Source organism: Procambarus clarkii, chromosome 10 (assembly GCF_040958095.1).
Source record: "Procambarus clarkii isolate CNS0578487 chromosome 10, FALCON_Pclarkii_2.0, whole genome shotgun sequence".
Lineage (NCBI taxonomy): Eukaryota > Metazoa > Arthropoda > Malacostraca > Decapoda > Cambaridae > Procambarus > Procambarus clarkii.
Window position 1 is genome coordinate 24,583,658 of NC_091159.1, and position 17,545 is coordinate 24,601,202.

The window sequence follows — 17,545 nt, forward strand, 5'->3', positions numbered from 1 at the left end:
GCCCTAGCCCTTTGTGGTTCTACGGCAGCGGGCTCCGATGGCATTCATTATGAAATGCTTCGCCATCTCTGTTCACGTCTCAGTATTTACTGAGTCTGTACAATCGGGTCTGGGAGTCGTCGTCAGTCCCTGAAGACTGGCTCGATGCTGTTGTCCTCCCTGTTCGGAAACCAGGGTCTCTCGGGTCATCCCCCGACTTCCGCCCTATTGCCCTCACGAGTTGTGTCTGCGAGCTCTTTGAACGTATGGTTAACGTTCGTTTGATGTGGTTCTTAGAACACTATCACCACCTCTCCCCTTCTCAATTTGGTTTTAGCAAGCGCCGCAGCACAACGGATGTCTTGGTGAACTTGAGGTTTATATTCGTACTGCTTTTGCTGCGAAGACCTCCGTTGTTGCCGTCCTTTTTGACCTGGAAAATGCTTACGACACTACCTGGCGGTATCATATTCTGTCTCAACTTCATTCTTTTGGCCTTCGTGGGAACCTCCCTCTCTTCCTCTCTCGTCGTTCCTTTCGTGTGCGGCTTGGTACTGCTCTCTCTGCCCCTTTTCAGCAGTATGAGGGTGTGCCCCAGGGTAGTGTTCTGAGCACTACTCTTTTTCTAGTTGCCCTCAACGGTCTTTTTTCCTCTATTCCTTCTGGCGTCTTCTCTGCTCTCTATGTTGATGATCTTACCCTTTGCTGTTGGGGTGATGATTCACCTCTCCTTCAACGGCGGCTTCAACTTGCGATTGATGCCGTATCGTCTTGGGCCACCGATCATGGCTTCAAGTTCTCTGCGTCTAAGACTTGTGCTATGACTTTTACTCGGAAGCATGTCGTTCTTCGTCCCTCTTTGTTGCTTTATGGTCATCCCATTGTGTACAGAGATTCCGCAAAGCTTTTGGGGTTAGTCTTTGACACTCGTTTGTCTTGGTCAGCCCATATCTCTTACCTCCGAGTTGAATGCTCTAAGGCCCTTAACCTCCTTAAGGTTTTGTCCCATACTTCTTGGGGAGCGGATAGGCGCACGCTCCTCTATTTGCACTCCTCTCGTCCTGTCTAAACTCAATTATGGTTGCCCTGCATACTCTTCTGCTTCTCCTTGTACTCTTCGCCATCTTGATGCTTTGCACCATACTGGGTTGTGTCTCAGCTCTGGTGCCTTTCGTTTGACTCTCGTCCTCAGTTTGTATGTTGACACTGGCATTCTCTCTCTTCAGGACCGCCGTGATCGCTACTGTCTTCGCTATCTTGCGCGGTCCTTTTAACATCCTTCCTCTCGTCTCTGTCGTGCATTGACTTTTCCTCCTCCTATAGTTCCTGTTCCCCTTCATCGTCTCCCACTTTCTGTCCGGTTATCTCGCTTACAGGATTCTCTTTCTGTTCATATTTCTAATGTTTCTCCTCGTGTTTTTCCTTCCTTGCCTCCGTGGAGAGTCCCCCTTCCCAAGTTTTGTACGTCCTTGACTTGTATTACTAAAGCCCTTACCCCTCCTACAATTCTGAAATCCTTTTCCTTGAGCACTTTTCTTCGCACTCCCACTCTATTTCCATCTTCACCGATGGGTCTAAGTCTGCGGACGGTGTGGGCTACTCTGTTGTTTTTCCTGACCGTACTTATATGTGTCGCCTCCCTTCGGAGGCTAGCGTCTTTACGGCAGAACTTTATGCTATTCTCTATGCTCTTCGTCTCTTGCTTTCTCATTCTCATTCCTCCTTTGTGGTTGTAGTTGACTCTCGTAGTGCCCTCATGGCTCTAGGGTCCTTTAATCCTGTCCATCCGGTGGTTATCGAGATTCAACATTGGCTGTTTCTTATTTCTAGTAAATTTAAATCAGTAGAATTTTGCTGGGTTCCCAGCCATATTGGTGTTTCTTTCAATGAGTGTGCGGATGCTGCCGCTAAGGAAGCTATCCGTTCTTGTCCCATCTCCCATAAAAGTATTCCTTGTTCAGACTTTTATCCTGTTATTCATTCCTCCATCCTTGCCCGTTGGCAGGGTTGTTGGTCCTCTGTGGTTAGTAACAAGCTGCGTACTCTCAAACGTAGTGCGTCCCCGTGGCCTTCCTCCTACCACTGTAACCGGCGGTGGGAAACTGCTTTGGCACGGCTGCGGGTTGGCCATACTCGCTTAACCCACGGTCACTTACTGGAGCGCCGCCCTGCTTCTTATTGTCCGAATTGCGTTGTCCCTCTTACAGTTGTGCATATCCTTGTTGAATGTCCTGACTTCCAGGACGAGCGTGTGTCTTGCTTTCCGACCGTCCCTCGCGGTCACTTGTCCCTCGATAGAATTCTAGGTGAATCAGATACTTTTGATATCGTTCGCCTTATGTGTTTTTGTTCTCGTATTGGCATTCTTGGTGATATTTAGCGCCCTCTGATTATTTCGCACTTTGATGGTGCTACATAGCCTTCCCGGTTTGGTGCCTTCTTTTGATAATTACCTTACCTTACCTTCTCCAATCAGCAAATAAATATGCTGGACCCGGCTAGTATTTTTATTAGAAATTCTTGGAAAAAAAATTTTTGTAGTTAAAATGGCAGGTCAGTTGGTCTTATATACAGTATAATGACCTATATACAATGGTGGAAATAGGAATAAATTACCGGGAGAATGCACACTAAAAAATACCAAAGGTCATGGGGTACTCGGCCACATTTTATTTTATGGGATGAATATATAGAGTAGCCATGTCAGCAAGAGGCCCTTGCCATTGCTGCGAGATTTTACAGCATATTGTATTTGATGACTTTTCTTGTAATTTATTAGTTATTAAGAAAATTATAGATATATATAACCATCTACTAGACCATGTAGAATTTCTGGTCAACGACAACTTTCTGCAGAAAAACAGTCATAAATAATACTGCAATAAAAGATACATACAGCATTGTGTAAATGTAAGCTTAGAGCTATTAAGAGTGCCCTAGTCTGCTATCCTAAGGAAGAGACCACACTGTGTGTTAAGTTCTTCTTATGCTCTCTTTCCTTGCAAGCTGTGTGTTCTACAATACTCCTTCCCTGTAGCACCCAAGCTAGCAAGCTCAGCTATGAATCGTTCTTCAAGTGATGTGAGAAATCTTTTAGATGTCAGTGTTATCTAGCGAGACGAATCCTCGATTACTTAAAAAATGCATTTGGGTTCAAATTTTCACTACATCCATGGAATCTGAATGGTTCTGCCAATTTCCACAACTGTCTATACTGTACATAAAAAACAGCTGAATATTTTAGTCACCCATTGCAACAAAACTGTACAATATTGTGACCTTAAATTTTTCATAGAAAACAGGTATAAATTTATACCCGTAGTTACAAGAAGAAATAAGATCAAGCAGCTAAAAGTATAGTAATTTATTACTCACATATTTGTAACCATACATTAAGAGTTACAAATATTGAAGGAAGTCCAGACAGAAGACAGATTAACAGGAAATGTTGCCTGCACTTTATACAACTAAACGAAACATTCGTACTCTTGAGTTGTGCTTAACTTCACATTTGTGACCTAGAGTGCAAGTTATAATTTTGTGACCTTGACAATTTTCACACAGGCAGTCTACCTACTTTTAACAAATAAAGTAACTGTTTTCTGTAATGTTATTTACTAATTACAGAAATTTTCAATATATCTGATATGGATATTAACAAAACAAAAATTACTTTACAAGTTATTGAATTTGCTCTAACATTTTTTTTCAGTTACACTGCTTTTTGTTGCAGACAATATATGTGCCTCAGTTAAAGATAAAACTACACACCCATACAATGATATACACAATACTGTACCAGAATATTCTTTTTTCCAACTCAAAAGTTACAAATTATAATTATTTATTAAAACTTTGGAATAACCTGAGTGGTATTTCAACCCACTAGCATAAGGACATCATGTTGTCGAACAGTGTTATCTTAATCCACCAGAACGTTAATGAGATTAACTACAGTAATACTTCATCCATGGAATCTTGGGCAATCTATGCCCATCCTGGGCAACATAATATCACTGGGATAGCAAGTTTAAAATCCACTTGGGGGTTATTCCAAAATTTCTCTTACATGGATGTGTGTGTGTGTATATACATATACTGTAAGAACTAAACAAATATTACATTGTGTGTGTATGTATGTGTGTGTGTGTATATATAGACATAATATATATATACACACACACACACAATGGTAAAACAGTATAGAGAAAAGTTTATACTACAAGAATTTAAAAGGTTTATAAAAAGAGTACTGGATACATTCATCACATGGTATACATGTATATTCATTGTACTTTAGTGATGTTCTTTTATCTACTGAGTCCATCTCTTGATATGGCATTATCAACAATGGAGAGAACTATATCTTCCACTGAAATACAAATTAGACACATTATCTGTGATTCCGAGTTGAATGACTTTCTCTTTACATATCTCTTTATTTTCTTTTTAGTGTATCACATACTCTGTCACATGTGTAGCTCAAAAATCACCCTCAAGAAATATCATAACTTCACCAACTCCTGCATCATATATACACCAACTTAAATCACAGAAATGTATTTAGTTTTGAATTCTGATATATTTTACACATAAATAAATTAATAAAAAAAAAGACTCACATTCACAGATCTTGCCTCTCATTCTACAGCAGTTTTTTCAAACATAACTACTGTACTTATAGATATCATAACAAAGGGTGAGAAGTACATATGAAAGACATAATCATTATGGCAAACAGAATGCTGCCTTTAATTTGTTGAACGAAAAGTGTGAAGGAATATCAAAATATCTTGTGAGAATGAAATACAGTACGTATGTACGTAGATATAACTGCATGAATAACTACAAATTTCGAAATAATAAAACATAGGTGCCTGGAGTGTAAATAAACTCTACTAAGTATTCGCTAATATTGAACTACTGGAAGTAAGAGCGCTGACACCTACCGAACGCCGTACGTAAATTGGATAACATTATCAACGCATGCTGTTCTGTTTGGCAAAGCAGTACTCTTTATTGCTGATGTGGTCTTGGATTTTGTGGCAACCCGATGCAGGATTCTGACTTCCCTACATTTTAACTTACATGGAAGAAATGATTAATTCGCATTACTTAAGTAAGCTCTTAGCTTACTGAATAATTTGGAATAAATAGAGTAAATCATATTTTTATGTATACCTAGGAGCCAAATATACAATTAAATTGTTACAGTCAATGTATTAAGTATAAGTAATCATAAGTTTCAGATAAGTGATAAGGTAACAGGTGCTCCTTGTATTTTACTTAACTCAAATGAACATTGTCCAAATATGAGCTTAAATATTCTGTGAAAAGAACAATAAAGATAATGTCTGTCAGCCACTGTAATAAATTGTGTGTGAAGCATGTATAAAAATTAACAGCATTATCACAATATCTTAAATGAAAACTGGGATATATGATAGGCCTGGCAGTTCATCATTCCTTCTTGTTTTTCAGTATGAGAGTAATTTCCATCATACTTGATAGAAATATATAGTTTGAAGGGTTTTAGAGGCCTGTAATATATTCCAGAATTGTATGCTACATTCACTACAAATATTAAGGTACAAAGCAAATTAAGACAATCATCTAATGCTTTACATTTTGTACAAACATTACTATGAGGGATAATTCATCTGGTTATATAAATGGAACGTTGCTTACTTATTATACCATTTAACTAGACTGTTTCAAAAGCAGGAATATCACTACCTAACAGGCTTTCTAAGTTTGCCATTATGGCTCATGTATCATATGAGGCCAGGCAAACTGACATACTCTGAATGAGTAGGAGAGGCAGATATATACAAAACAGTGTTCAACAACAGCACTACAACATAAAAGGACTTTCACAGGCACACTAAGGTACCATCTTCATGTGGGAGGTCGGTGCAATACTGTACTACAGTCAACTGAAACAAGCCACAACTAAGGACACTAGAAAGTTTCTGATACCAAATGCTCTACACAGAAAAATCCTTCACTGTATGGGACTTTAAGCTTTTATAAGAAACTGCCAAACATGACTGCATTCCTGTACAATCTGCAATCCAAAGTTCTGGCAAAAAACAATTTGAGGCTGTTTTACACTGCCCAACCCTAATCCCACATATTGTACAATATATCTACACTCTACTGTGCTTGTAATTTTCATACAATGACAATGAGTTAGCATAATGAGAAATATATATACCTTGTGAATATGTATTTTGGGAATGTTTAAAGCAAACATATATGTCTACTAGACAACAAGTTTTCAGGGTTTTCAATTTTGTCTAATGCATTTTTAGTGGAAATCTATTCTTAATATTGGAATCATAACCAAAAGCATCATCAATCATTTCTGCTTGTTTATCGGTACCATCAGTATATTTACACAACAGCACTATAGATACTGAATGTGATTCTTGACTGTCATTAGAGCCATAGTAGTGTTCACATTTACATTTTCATCACACTGTTTCACAAACACAGAATATGACCGATGCAGTTCTAAAGCACTCTGATTCACTATAAAAAGTGAAGACTCACTTTTAGTGTCTAAGAACTGCTCCAGTGAGAATATTTCACTTCCACCAGGATTCAGTATAACATTAATTTATATTTGGCACAGTCTGCTGGCATTTTGTAATTTGTTTTTTTACCAAGGATAACAAATCACAATAACATAAATTTCTCTTCTTATCAAACTCGACCATAAGTGAGAGCAGGTGAATATGACTCGTCTCTACCGCAGCACCACCGCCATACATGAGGCCTTGAGCCATTTCCTGGAAATCATCATCTTCCACTTTTTTCTTCTTTTGCTGATGAAGTGCGGCACGCTAGAGTTGAATTCCGAGTTTCTTGAGACGTATCCATGAGAGTTTAAGGGATATGTAGCATGTGTATTGATGATATTATATAAAATTAATAAAATGAGCATAAAGTTATTACAGAATCAGGTTATAGTGAGAAAATTTTAAGAATCATGGACAGGTAACTATGTAATCAGACTGTTGAAGATGAATGTACCTAAGGGAGTACAGTATTTGAATATGTAAAAATACTGATAATTCCAGAGTAAGACTATGAAGATATAAAAAAATAAAGTGTCTTAATTATAGTGCTGGAAATAGTTTGAACTTGCTGAAAACTCTTCATGAATATTACAGATAAAAATAGGATTATTAAATGTCACTGAAGATAATTATTTGTGGGGAAGAATACAAGAAAGAATGCTAAAGCTGCAATGAAGTGTCGCCTCTTCAGGGGCACTCAAAGGCCACAAATACTTAAAGCCTTGTATAGATTGACAAAATCGTGATGCGTTTGGATCCTCCAGAATGGAAAATCGAGCTGTAAAGGAAAAAAATATCAGCATTAGAAAATATGAGTGTCTTGCAAATTAAAAATATAATATACAGTACACCAATGTATTAATAACTTGTAAAGCAACACTTTGTTTTATGGATAAACAGTAGACCCTTGATCAGCATGAACTAATACATATTAATATGAATATGTTAGATATTAAGTCACTGCACATCCTCTCTTGTGTACTCTATACATTTAAAACTTGTAATGTCACTCCTGACCTTCAACGCTTCCAAGAAGGTTGTAACAGAACTCATGGGCACCACACCAGAAACAAATACCTATTTGATATTCCAAGAGTACGACTTAATCAAACTAGGAATGCTCTACAAATTAAGGGACCCAGAATGTGGAATGACCTTCGCAATCATGTCAAAGACTGTACCTCTCTCAATCAGTTTAAGATGAAAACTAAGTACTACCTAATTAACTCCATGTAGCCTACCTTACTTCTAATGTCAACCCATGTCTTACTATTATTAAAAAAAAAAAAATGCTGTTTGTTGACCAACTTGTATATTGGCTATTTTCTACCATGTTCTCCCTTTTTTTTATCTTTTATTATTTTTTTCTTTCAATGCAATTTATACTTTAAGCTCAATTACTATTAAGTTTTAGTCTAAGTGTTTTTTCCCCACCTCACCTTGCCCGAAATGCTATGCGTACTAGTGGCTTAGTGGCTTTAGGTATTGTATGTACTACCTCTATCCTTAAATCAAACAGAATGTTTGTACTGTAACTCTGCAACTATGTATGTACTTTTCCTAAATAAATTATTATTATTATTATTATTATTATTATTATTATTATTATATGCATTGTGCAATGTATGACAATGTTCTTTATAATAAGTGTTCCCTAGTTACACATTTTGGAGTCACAGTATTTTCAGGCATAAGAACACCTACTTAAAATACTGAGCAAATTGGAGGAAATTAATGCAGACCACTTCTTTAAAAGGTCACATGTAACACACCCAAGGGGCAACAGCTTCAAGCTCAACAAACCACAATGTAGGACAGAAAACGGAAGATGCTTTTTCACCCATAGTGTTATAAACCCACAGGACCTCCTACCCATTGTAGCTGTAAATGTCAAGATATTACTGCAGTTCAAAATCCAGTTGGAAAAAAATTCTGAGGTAAAATGAGGGAGACCTCTGACAAGCCACCAGCTTCCTGACCCTGCTGTGGCCACTAAATAGATGGTCACCCTCAGGTAAATTCAAGTATAAATTATATTATGTATTATAGCATAATAAGCTACAAATGTCCTAATACCAATGTTACTTTAATGTGTCAATAGTGCTTGTGTACTTAAAACAATATCAGTACTGTATTTGATATCCATGTCTTAATATGATTTTTTGGTGTATGTAAATATATATATAACAAAAAATACTCTTTGAGTGCACCCAATATCAATGTATGCCAGTAATAATACCATGTAATCCCTTAAAACCAAGTCTGGTGCCCTTGAGGAGATACCAACTTTAATCTACAAAAAAGCCTCCAGATCTTTAGCCCCTGCTATTGCTTTGCTCTTCAACAAGTCACTTGAACTCCAAACCTTTCCAGATATTCTAAAAAAAGCGAGAGTAACGCCTGTCCACAAATGTGGTGATCTCACAGATGTTAACAACTACAGACCTATATCAATCCTGCCAAACTTGCCAAAAATTTTTGAAAAACTAATCTATAAGCAGCTTTACTCATATCTAGCCAAACTCAATATACTTAGCCCTTGCCAATATGGCTTCAGGCCCAAAAAAAGCACTAACGATGCACTTATTAGTATGCTTAACTCGATTCATACAGCTCTTGATAAAAATGAGTTCCCTGTTGGGTTATTTGTGGACCTGCATAAAGCTTTCGATACTGTCAACCACCAAAACCTTCTTCTTAAATTGCATCATTATGGTGTCAGAGGACACTCCCTACAATACCTCAAATCCTACCTTACTGACAGGCTCCAATGTGTTTCTGTGAATAATACAATTTCTTCCACCCTACCCATCAACATTGGTGTTCCCCAGGGCAGCATACTTGGCCCTCTCCTCTTTCTCATCTACATTAATGACCTTCCAAATGCCTCCCAACACCTCAAACCAATTCTATTTGCTGACAACACAACCTTCATTTACTCCAGTCCTGATCCCCTTGCTCTAAATGCCACAGTAAATACCGAGCTTAATAAAGTCCATCTGTGGCTAACTGCCAACAAACTCACCCTTAACATTGACAAAACTTTCTATATTCTGTTTGGCAATAAATCCTCTAATCAAATAAATCTCAAAATAAACAATACTCAAATTTGTAACAAATTAGATGGCAAATTCCTTGGCATTCTCATTGACCACAAGCTGAATTTCCAGGGACACATTCTAAACATATCAAAAAAAGTTTCAAAAACTGTGGGCATTCTTTCTAAGATCAGATATTATGTACCACGCCCTGCCCTGGTGACTCTCTATTACTCCCTTATCTATCCATATCTCAACTATGGTATTTGTGCTTGGGGCTCTACTACCCAAAATCACTTACGTCCTCTAATTACTCAACACAAAGCTGCTATTAGGACAATATCCAATTCTGGCCCCAGACATCACTCGGTACCCTTACTCAAATCCCTGAATATGTTAGACATTAAGTCACTGCACATTCTCTCATGTGTATTATACATATATAAAACGCTAAACTATAATGCCAATCCTGATCTCAAAAGCTTCATAGAAGGTTGTAACAGAACCCATGAGCACCACACCAGAAATAAATACAGTTTTGATATTCCTAGAGTACGACTTAATCAAACCAGAAATGCTCTACAAATCAAGGGGCCCAGAATGTGGAATGACCTTCCCAACCATGTTAAAGACTGTACCTCTCTCAACCAGTTTAAGTTAAAAACGAAGCTATACCTAATAAATTCCCTGTAACCCACCTTACCCCTCTGTTGTCAACCCATGTATGTTTTTTGTTTTTTTTTGTTTTTCAAATCAACGCTGTTTGAATGTAATTTTCTGTAATAATTTGTAATTGTATTTGTGCTGCTTTTTCAACAATGTTCCCCCCTCTTTTACCTCTATTTTTATTTGTACTCAACACACCTTATTCTTTTTACCCATTAGTTTTAAGCTTTAGTCATTAATGTTTTTCCTGCCCGAAACGCTTTGCGTAATAGTGGCTTTAGGCATTGTATGTACTAGCTCTATCTTTAAAGCCAACAAACTTTGTAAAATCTCTTTATGTATGTACATTACCTAAATAAAAATTATTATTATTATTATTATTATTATTATGTATTCCACCCCTTGTATGTATAATTATCATCTCTATGTATGAACCACTGTTTCTGTACAACATATGAATGTTATTTTTATTACAGTATTACTATTATTACCCTATTGTTATACAGGGAGCCGGTGGCTGAGTGGACAGAACACTGGATGCGTGATCCTGTGGTCCCAGGTTCGATCCCGGGCGCCGATGAGAAACAATGGCCAGAGTTTCTTTCACCCTGATGCTCCTGTTACCTAGCAGTAAATAGGTACCTGGGAGTTAGTCAGCTGTCACGGGCTGCTTCCTGGGGGTGAAGGCCTGGTTGAGGACCGGGCCGCGGGGACACTAAGCCCCGAAATCATCTCAAGATAACCTCAAGATACACAGAAAATGGAATGATAAGCAACCTCCATCCAGCAACTATAATTATTAAAATCTAAACAACAAACAGAAAAATAATATTAAAACTGACTTGTTTGGCAGCCATCTCCTCATCTCTCCCGTCTCCAACGACAACATACACAGGTTTTCTTCCAAACCGTGAAGCAATTCTTTCAAAGCAACTCTCTTTACCTATTTAGGAATTAAAAACAAAACATACATTAATATCAATGCTGACATGACAATAATACGTGAATAATTATGAAGTATACAAATATTATCTGCACTCAAAATATAAGTAGAATACTTGGATTTATATGTTTAACAAGATATGGTTTGATCACATGAGTGATTGAGAAACAGACTAGCTTGAGGTTGGTACATAGTACACAATATCAGCACAGGGTGCAATGAGGGTACAGTGTGATACAATGCACACACACACGGGGAATAATAAGTTCATGAAAGTATTGAGTACAGGCTGTTGCAATAGGCAGCTGCAATGAGTACAAGTATAATTAGTACAAACTGCAGGAAGTGAAGGGGGAAGAGGAAGAAAAGAAGGAAAAGGAAGGAGATAGATCAAACAGGCTTGACTTGAAATGGTATGAAGTATGGTACGGAATGGTATGAAGCTCCCAAGAATGAAGCCATTTGTCCAGACCTGCCGTTCCTCTTGTACTGAGCAGGACTACTGTCACAATGACACAGTTTAACAGTGGGGTAAAACCTGTCTCATGACAGTCTAATCCCAGCTCACATTCCCTATTGGTGGGTGAACAATCCCATGTTTGGTGAATTCTGCTTCACAATGATAGGAAGAGCCAACATCGAAGGATTAAAAAGTGACGTCGCTATGAACGCTTGGTTGCCTTGTTGGCTAGCTTTGGATTTACGATGTTCATACTGTACAGTGTTCCTTGATTGTAACTATGGCACCTCTACTCATCTTTGCATCTATTCTACATTTCCTTCCATATCTTTCACTCCAATGTTGTTATGGTACTTTACTGTGCAAATTTGGGACTTGGCCTTCCAGTATAGACAGAACTCTATCAACATCAAAGGCCCAAGACTTTTCAACATGCTCCCACTAGCTATGCAAACAGAGTGGTATACAGTTGCAACAAGTTCAGTGAGCAGGTGGTGGATGCCAAAACCATCATTAGTTTCAAAGCGTCATATTTGGAAAATGGGACACCATGAGCATAGCTCTTATTCTGTAACAACACTTAGGTAATTACATTTAGGTAATTACACATAAGGGGCATAACTGGCCGGCCTCTCACGGTGTTCAGAACAGAAGTCATTAAATACTTTCAAAGGATACCTGATCGACCAGATTGTGATTCATAAATCATGCTGTGAGCAGCTGCTTCCAACAGTCTGGTTGACCAGACCACCAACCAGGAGGCCTGGTCAGAGACCGCAACCCGGGGCTGTTGATTCTCGGAATCACAACAAGGTAAACTCTCTCATCTCTCTAGAGAGAACATATTGAGACCTTTGAGATGGTCTCAATAGTTTCGGTGCTTTATTGTGTGATGCATTCCATACATGTTCTCTGTATTCCCTCCACTTCATAAATCTCTCTTACTTTGAAAAGGGAAGTGAGTACTCTAGGTGGAAAAGCACAAGTGATACAAGAAGTAGGAACACTACAGTGGTATCCCTAGATTGGAAGGTTCTCATAATTCATCCTATCATTTTCCTGGCTGACACTATATTTGCTTTGTTATGCTCACTAAACATTTGGGCACCTGACAGCATTGTTCCCAGATCCTTTACATGATGTTTTCCTTCTATGAGTAGATTGTGTCTTGACTGGACTCTGTATTTTTTGTTTATAAATGATTGTTTCTGGTTTCAAATCAATACAGTTCAATGTATCCCTACTGAGGATACTTAATGATTATTTTGCCAAATAACACATTTGTGTGTAGAAAAGATTTGCTCAAACATTGTGTACTGATGGCAGACTCAGGGCAGGAGCCCATATAGTGCACACAATATAAGCAAAACATAAAAAAATAATATATAGCTCTCAGTCCCAATTGCTAAACATACCAACTTTAGTTGCAGAGTAGATATTTTCTATGGGGAAGACAGACCCCAGTCCATAGAGCAGGACCTTGGCAAGGGCAGGCACCAGCTGCGTAGTGGTCACCAGGACATTCACACAGTTGGGTCTGGAGGCGATAAGCTGCAAGCATTTCATGGATTCCGTCAACCAACTGTCAGTCAGCGTCTCGATATCTTGTCGGACTCGGTGCCATTTTTCTCTGTTCTCGGGATCCAGCAGGCCTTTGGAGAAATACTTTTTATTTATTTTGAATTCTTGAGATATTAACTTCTAAAGGAAAAATTGAAGACAATTAAACCTATATTCATATGAATATTGTATACTGTGTACTGTACTATGATTTGTGTGCGCATGAATAGTTTATTGTACTGTATACAGTACTGTATACTGTATACAGTACGTGTATATTACACAAATAAAGTATATCTTGAATAATGTAAAAAAAAAGGGGGCAAATAACGGAGCAGACAAAATTAGCTAAAAAGTTACGTAAACATTGATAAGAAATAACATTCATTGCTATTTTGTAATCAACTAATTCACTTTCTTGAGAGTTTGACTATCATTTAATTAATAGCCTTATCCCGAGTATAACACATAATAATTTCAACATTGCTATGAAACATGAGATATAACTAATGAAAAATAATTAAAACGAACAGAAAAATAAAAATATTTACTTTAATTTAAAGCATGGTTCACAGGCACACAATACCTTTATTAACTATACCTATATTATTAACTCAATTAATCTGTAATGAGAAAGGTTAACTTCAGAATATCTTGAATATGTTTTGAGATTAATTACACTGTTAATGTAGAGTGAATCTTAAGTGACGAATACTATTACAGTATATTATGTACTTAATTATCCAGTAGCAAGCTCCTAGAGTTCTCTAAGAGGTTATTTGAAAATCTTGCCAATGTCCTCAACTGCATGAATTTTTCATATAAGAGACATCAATTGGGCACTTAAATTACAATATGTATACAGACAGTATATAAACCCCCTATCTGTCTTGATTATTTGATTAAATATTTATCAATTCAATTGTGTATTCCATTCTCACTTTAAAATGGAACATTAGTAAACATTACAAATCAAAGGTTTCCCTAAATATGTACTGTACTGTACATATTTTTTAATTCATTAATGATATTGCACTTACTTCCAGAATTATTCCTGCAGCTGTTAAATAACTCCTTGATTTTACGATATCTGAACGCCAGCTTCCTCATCCAATCGACTCCTCCACGGACCCCAGTGCCAAGACACAGCGACGCGTTACTGTTGGCTGCACTGAACCCGTCAGTGGCAAAGTTGTAATTGCTGAAACAAAATTGAACAGTTGAATGACAATTGAAAAAGTAAAAGAATTTGTAGCATGAAGCTAAAAAATGGTAAATTATTGCAAAGAAAGAAATACTTAATATTAATGTTTCTTCTTGTTTTATTATTACTGAACACTTATTTAATCAACAATTATTGAGTCTGAAATAATAAATTAGTTTGCAAAGCAGCAAAGGTTGGACATTTACTTACACCATTAAATATGCAATTGGCTGAGTGATGGGAATGATTATTCATGGCAATTACAAATACATACATACAAATATTACTGCATCCTCAATATTCTTATAATGTTTTGAATCTTGAAAATCGTATTTTCACTGGGGAGAAAAGCCACTTGAGAATTTTATTTTCACTATGAGAAATGATTCCTTAACAGGCATGAAACAATTACAAAAACTAATGACATAATACATAGTTTGGAAATTACAATGATCAAAAGTATGACTGGATAAGGAAATGTGGTTTAGATATTTAAACATTTTACACAAACTTATATACTGTATATATGTATATATATATATATATATATATATATATATATATATATATATATATATATATATATATATATATATATATATATATATATATATATATATATATATATATATATATATATATATATATATATATAATGTTTTATTATGCTAGTTTCTCTGCAGATTACTATTTATTCATATCCTTATTCTTCTGGTCTATAGCCTAGAATGCTTATATAGTAGCCGGTGGCTGAGCGGACAGAACACTGGACGCGTGATCCTGTGGTTTCGGGTTCGATCCCGGGTACCAGCGAGAAACAATGGCCAGAGATTCTTTCACCCTGATGCCCCTGTTACCTAGCAGTAAATAGGTACCTGGGAGTTAGTCAGCTGTCACGGGCTGCTTCCTGAGGGTGGAGGCCTGGTCGAGGACCAGGCTGCGGGGACACTAAGCCCCGAAATCATCTCAAGATAACCTCATCAAGATAGTAGTTTTATGTAGAATATGATGTCTAATTCTTGGATTAAACATCATATTTTTCGTTAATTCTGCATCAATCCATTATTTATGAGAATTTAAGTATGTTGTTTATGTATGAATCTTAAGTATGTAAGTAATTTACAGTATGATTTGTAGCTCAACTTTTAAAGTATGATGTCCTTGGGGACAAACTCTTACAGTATGATGTGCTTGGGGGACAAACTCTTATAGTATGATGTGCTTGGAGGGACAAACTCTTACAGTATGATGTGGTTGGAGGGACAAACTCTTACAGTATGATGTGCTTGGGGGACAAACTCTTACAGTATGATGTGCTTGGGGGACAAACTCTTACAGTATGATGTGTCTGAGGACAAACTCTTACAGTATGATGTGTCTGAGGACAAACTCTTACAGTATGATGTGCTTGGGGGTAATCTCTTACAGTATGATGTGCTTGGGGGACAAACTCTTACAGTATGCTGTGCTTGGGGGACAAACTCTTACAGTATGATGTGCTTGGGGGACAAACCCTTACAGTATGCTGTGCTTGGGGGACAAACTCTTACAGTATGATGTGCTTGGGGGACAAACTCTTACAGTGTGATGTGCTCAGGGACAAACTCTTACAGTATGATGTGCTCAGAGACAAACTCTTACAGTATGATGTGCTTGGGGGACAAACTCTTACAGTATGCTGTGCTTGGGGGACAAACTCTTACAGTATGATGTGCTCAGGGACAAACTCTTACAGTATGATGTGCTTGGGGGACAAACTCTTACAGTATGCTGTGCTTGGGGGACAAACTCTTACAGTATGATGTGCTCAGGGACAAACTCTTAGAGTATGATGTGCTTGGGGGACAAACTCTTACAGTATGCTGTGCTTGGGGGGCAAACTCTTACAGTGTGATGTGCTCAGGGACAAACTCTTACAGTATGATGTGCTTGGGGGCAAACTCTTACAGTATGATGTATTTTGGGGGTAATCTCTTACAGTAAAATGTGTTTGGGTGTAACTCGTATACAGTAATATGATGCGCTTAAAAGGTTAATATCTTACAGAGATGCTTTAATTCTCACCTTAAATCTTGGCCATTATCGTCAGATGAGACATCGTCTATATGAACTTGGTCACACTCCTACAGGCGGGAAGAAAAGTTGTTTTAAAAAGACAAAGTTTACAGCCTAAGGTAAAAGTTTAACCTTTTACAAACTTTGCCTTTGTAAAAGACAAAGTTTACAGCTTCAAATACCATATACTGAAGCAAATTAGATTTTGCAATATCAATAATGTGCGGAATTGCCTTTTAGAATTCTCTTTTTCATAAATGCTGCATTAACAAAGTAGTTAGTATTTAGGGATATTAGTGGCGAGTAAGGCTCGTTTATCAATAAGAGTTTATAAAAATCTCTTAAAGGTACGAAACTTTGTTGAATGCAAATATAAATACTGTAGGTAAATGTAATTTACTTATAATGTAGATACTGTAAATAATTAATGATAATTAATTATAATTAATGTATTAATTAATTATTATTAATGATAATGTAGATACTGTAATTGTTAATCATTTACAAACAACTAGTGTAATTGTTTACCAAAATATATTATCATGTAGGGGATTTTAGAAGCAAGTATTACAGCTGTTGTCAGCTGAAATTACCCCCTCACCCATCATTATATATAACCAATTTCACCCCTGAAAAAGGTTAAAAAAGTTACAGCCTCGCTCCTGTGCCAAGTAAGTCCACAACGGGCTCACCATAGCCCGTGCTACTTGGAATTTTTTGTTCCAAGTAGCGAATTTTAAACAACAACAACTGAAAAAGGTTAACTTAATAGTGCTCACAAGCAGGTAGTAACTTACTTCTAAATCGTTGAAGAAGAAGTGCGTGTCTGCTAGGTCAAAGATCAGCTTCTCCATGTGGTAGCCAAGTTGAACGGCATTTGCTGTGTCCTGAAACAAGAACAACGTGAAAACAGTTGGTTTTAGCAAGTGATGTCTTGCAAGTGTGGGCCTGCGGGCCGCTCCAAGCAACAGCCTGGTGGACCAAACTCTTACAAGTCAAGCCTGGCCTCGGGCCGGGCTTGGGGAGTAGAAGAACTCCCAGAACCCCATCAACCAG

The 17,545-nt window shown here is 37.3% G+C and overlaps 1 protein-coding gene across 7 annotated transcripts in view; it reads right to left on the bottom strand.

The window, feature by feature from the left end:
* Positions 1-3,328: 3,328 nt before the first annotated feature.
* The window catches only part of eya (eya transcriptional coactivator and phosphatase 2), a 288,120-nt gene continuing 273,903 nt past the window's right edge, over positions 3,329-17,545 (bottom strand). For all 7 annotated transcript variants that reach the window (XM_069321765.1, XM_069321764.1, XM_069321762.1 and 4 more), the window contains 6 exons: positions 17,287-17,376; positions 16,499-16,557; positions 14,271-14,431; positions 13,086-13,322; positions 11,110-11,210; positions 3,329-7,341 (listed from right to left, as the gene is read on the bottom strand). In XM_069321765.1, the coding sequence (XP_069177866.1) occupies positions 7,261-7,341; positions 11,110-11,210; positions 13,086-13,322; positions 14,271-14,431; positions 16,499-16,557; positions 17,287-17,376 (729 nt within the window). In that variant the 3' untranslated portion in view covers positions 3,329-7,260. The remainder of the gene's footprint in view (positions 7,342-11,109; positions 11,211-13,085; positions 13,323-14,270; positions 14,432-16,498; positions 16,558-17,286; positions 17,377-17,545) is intronic.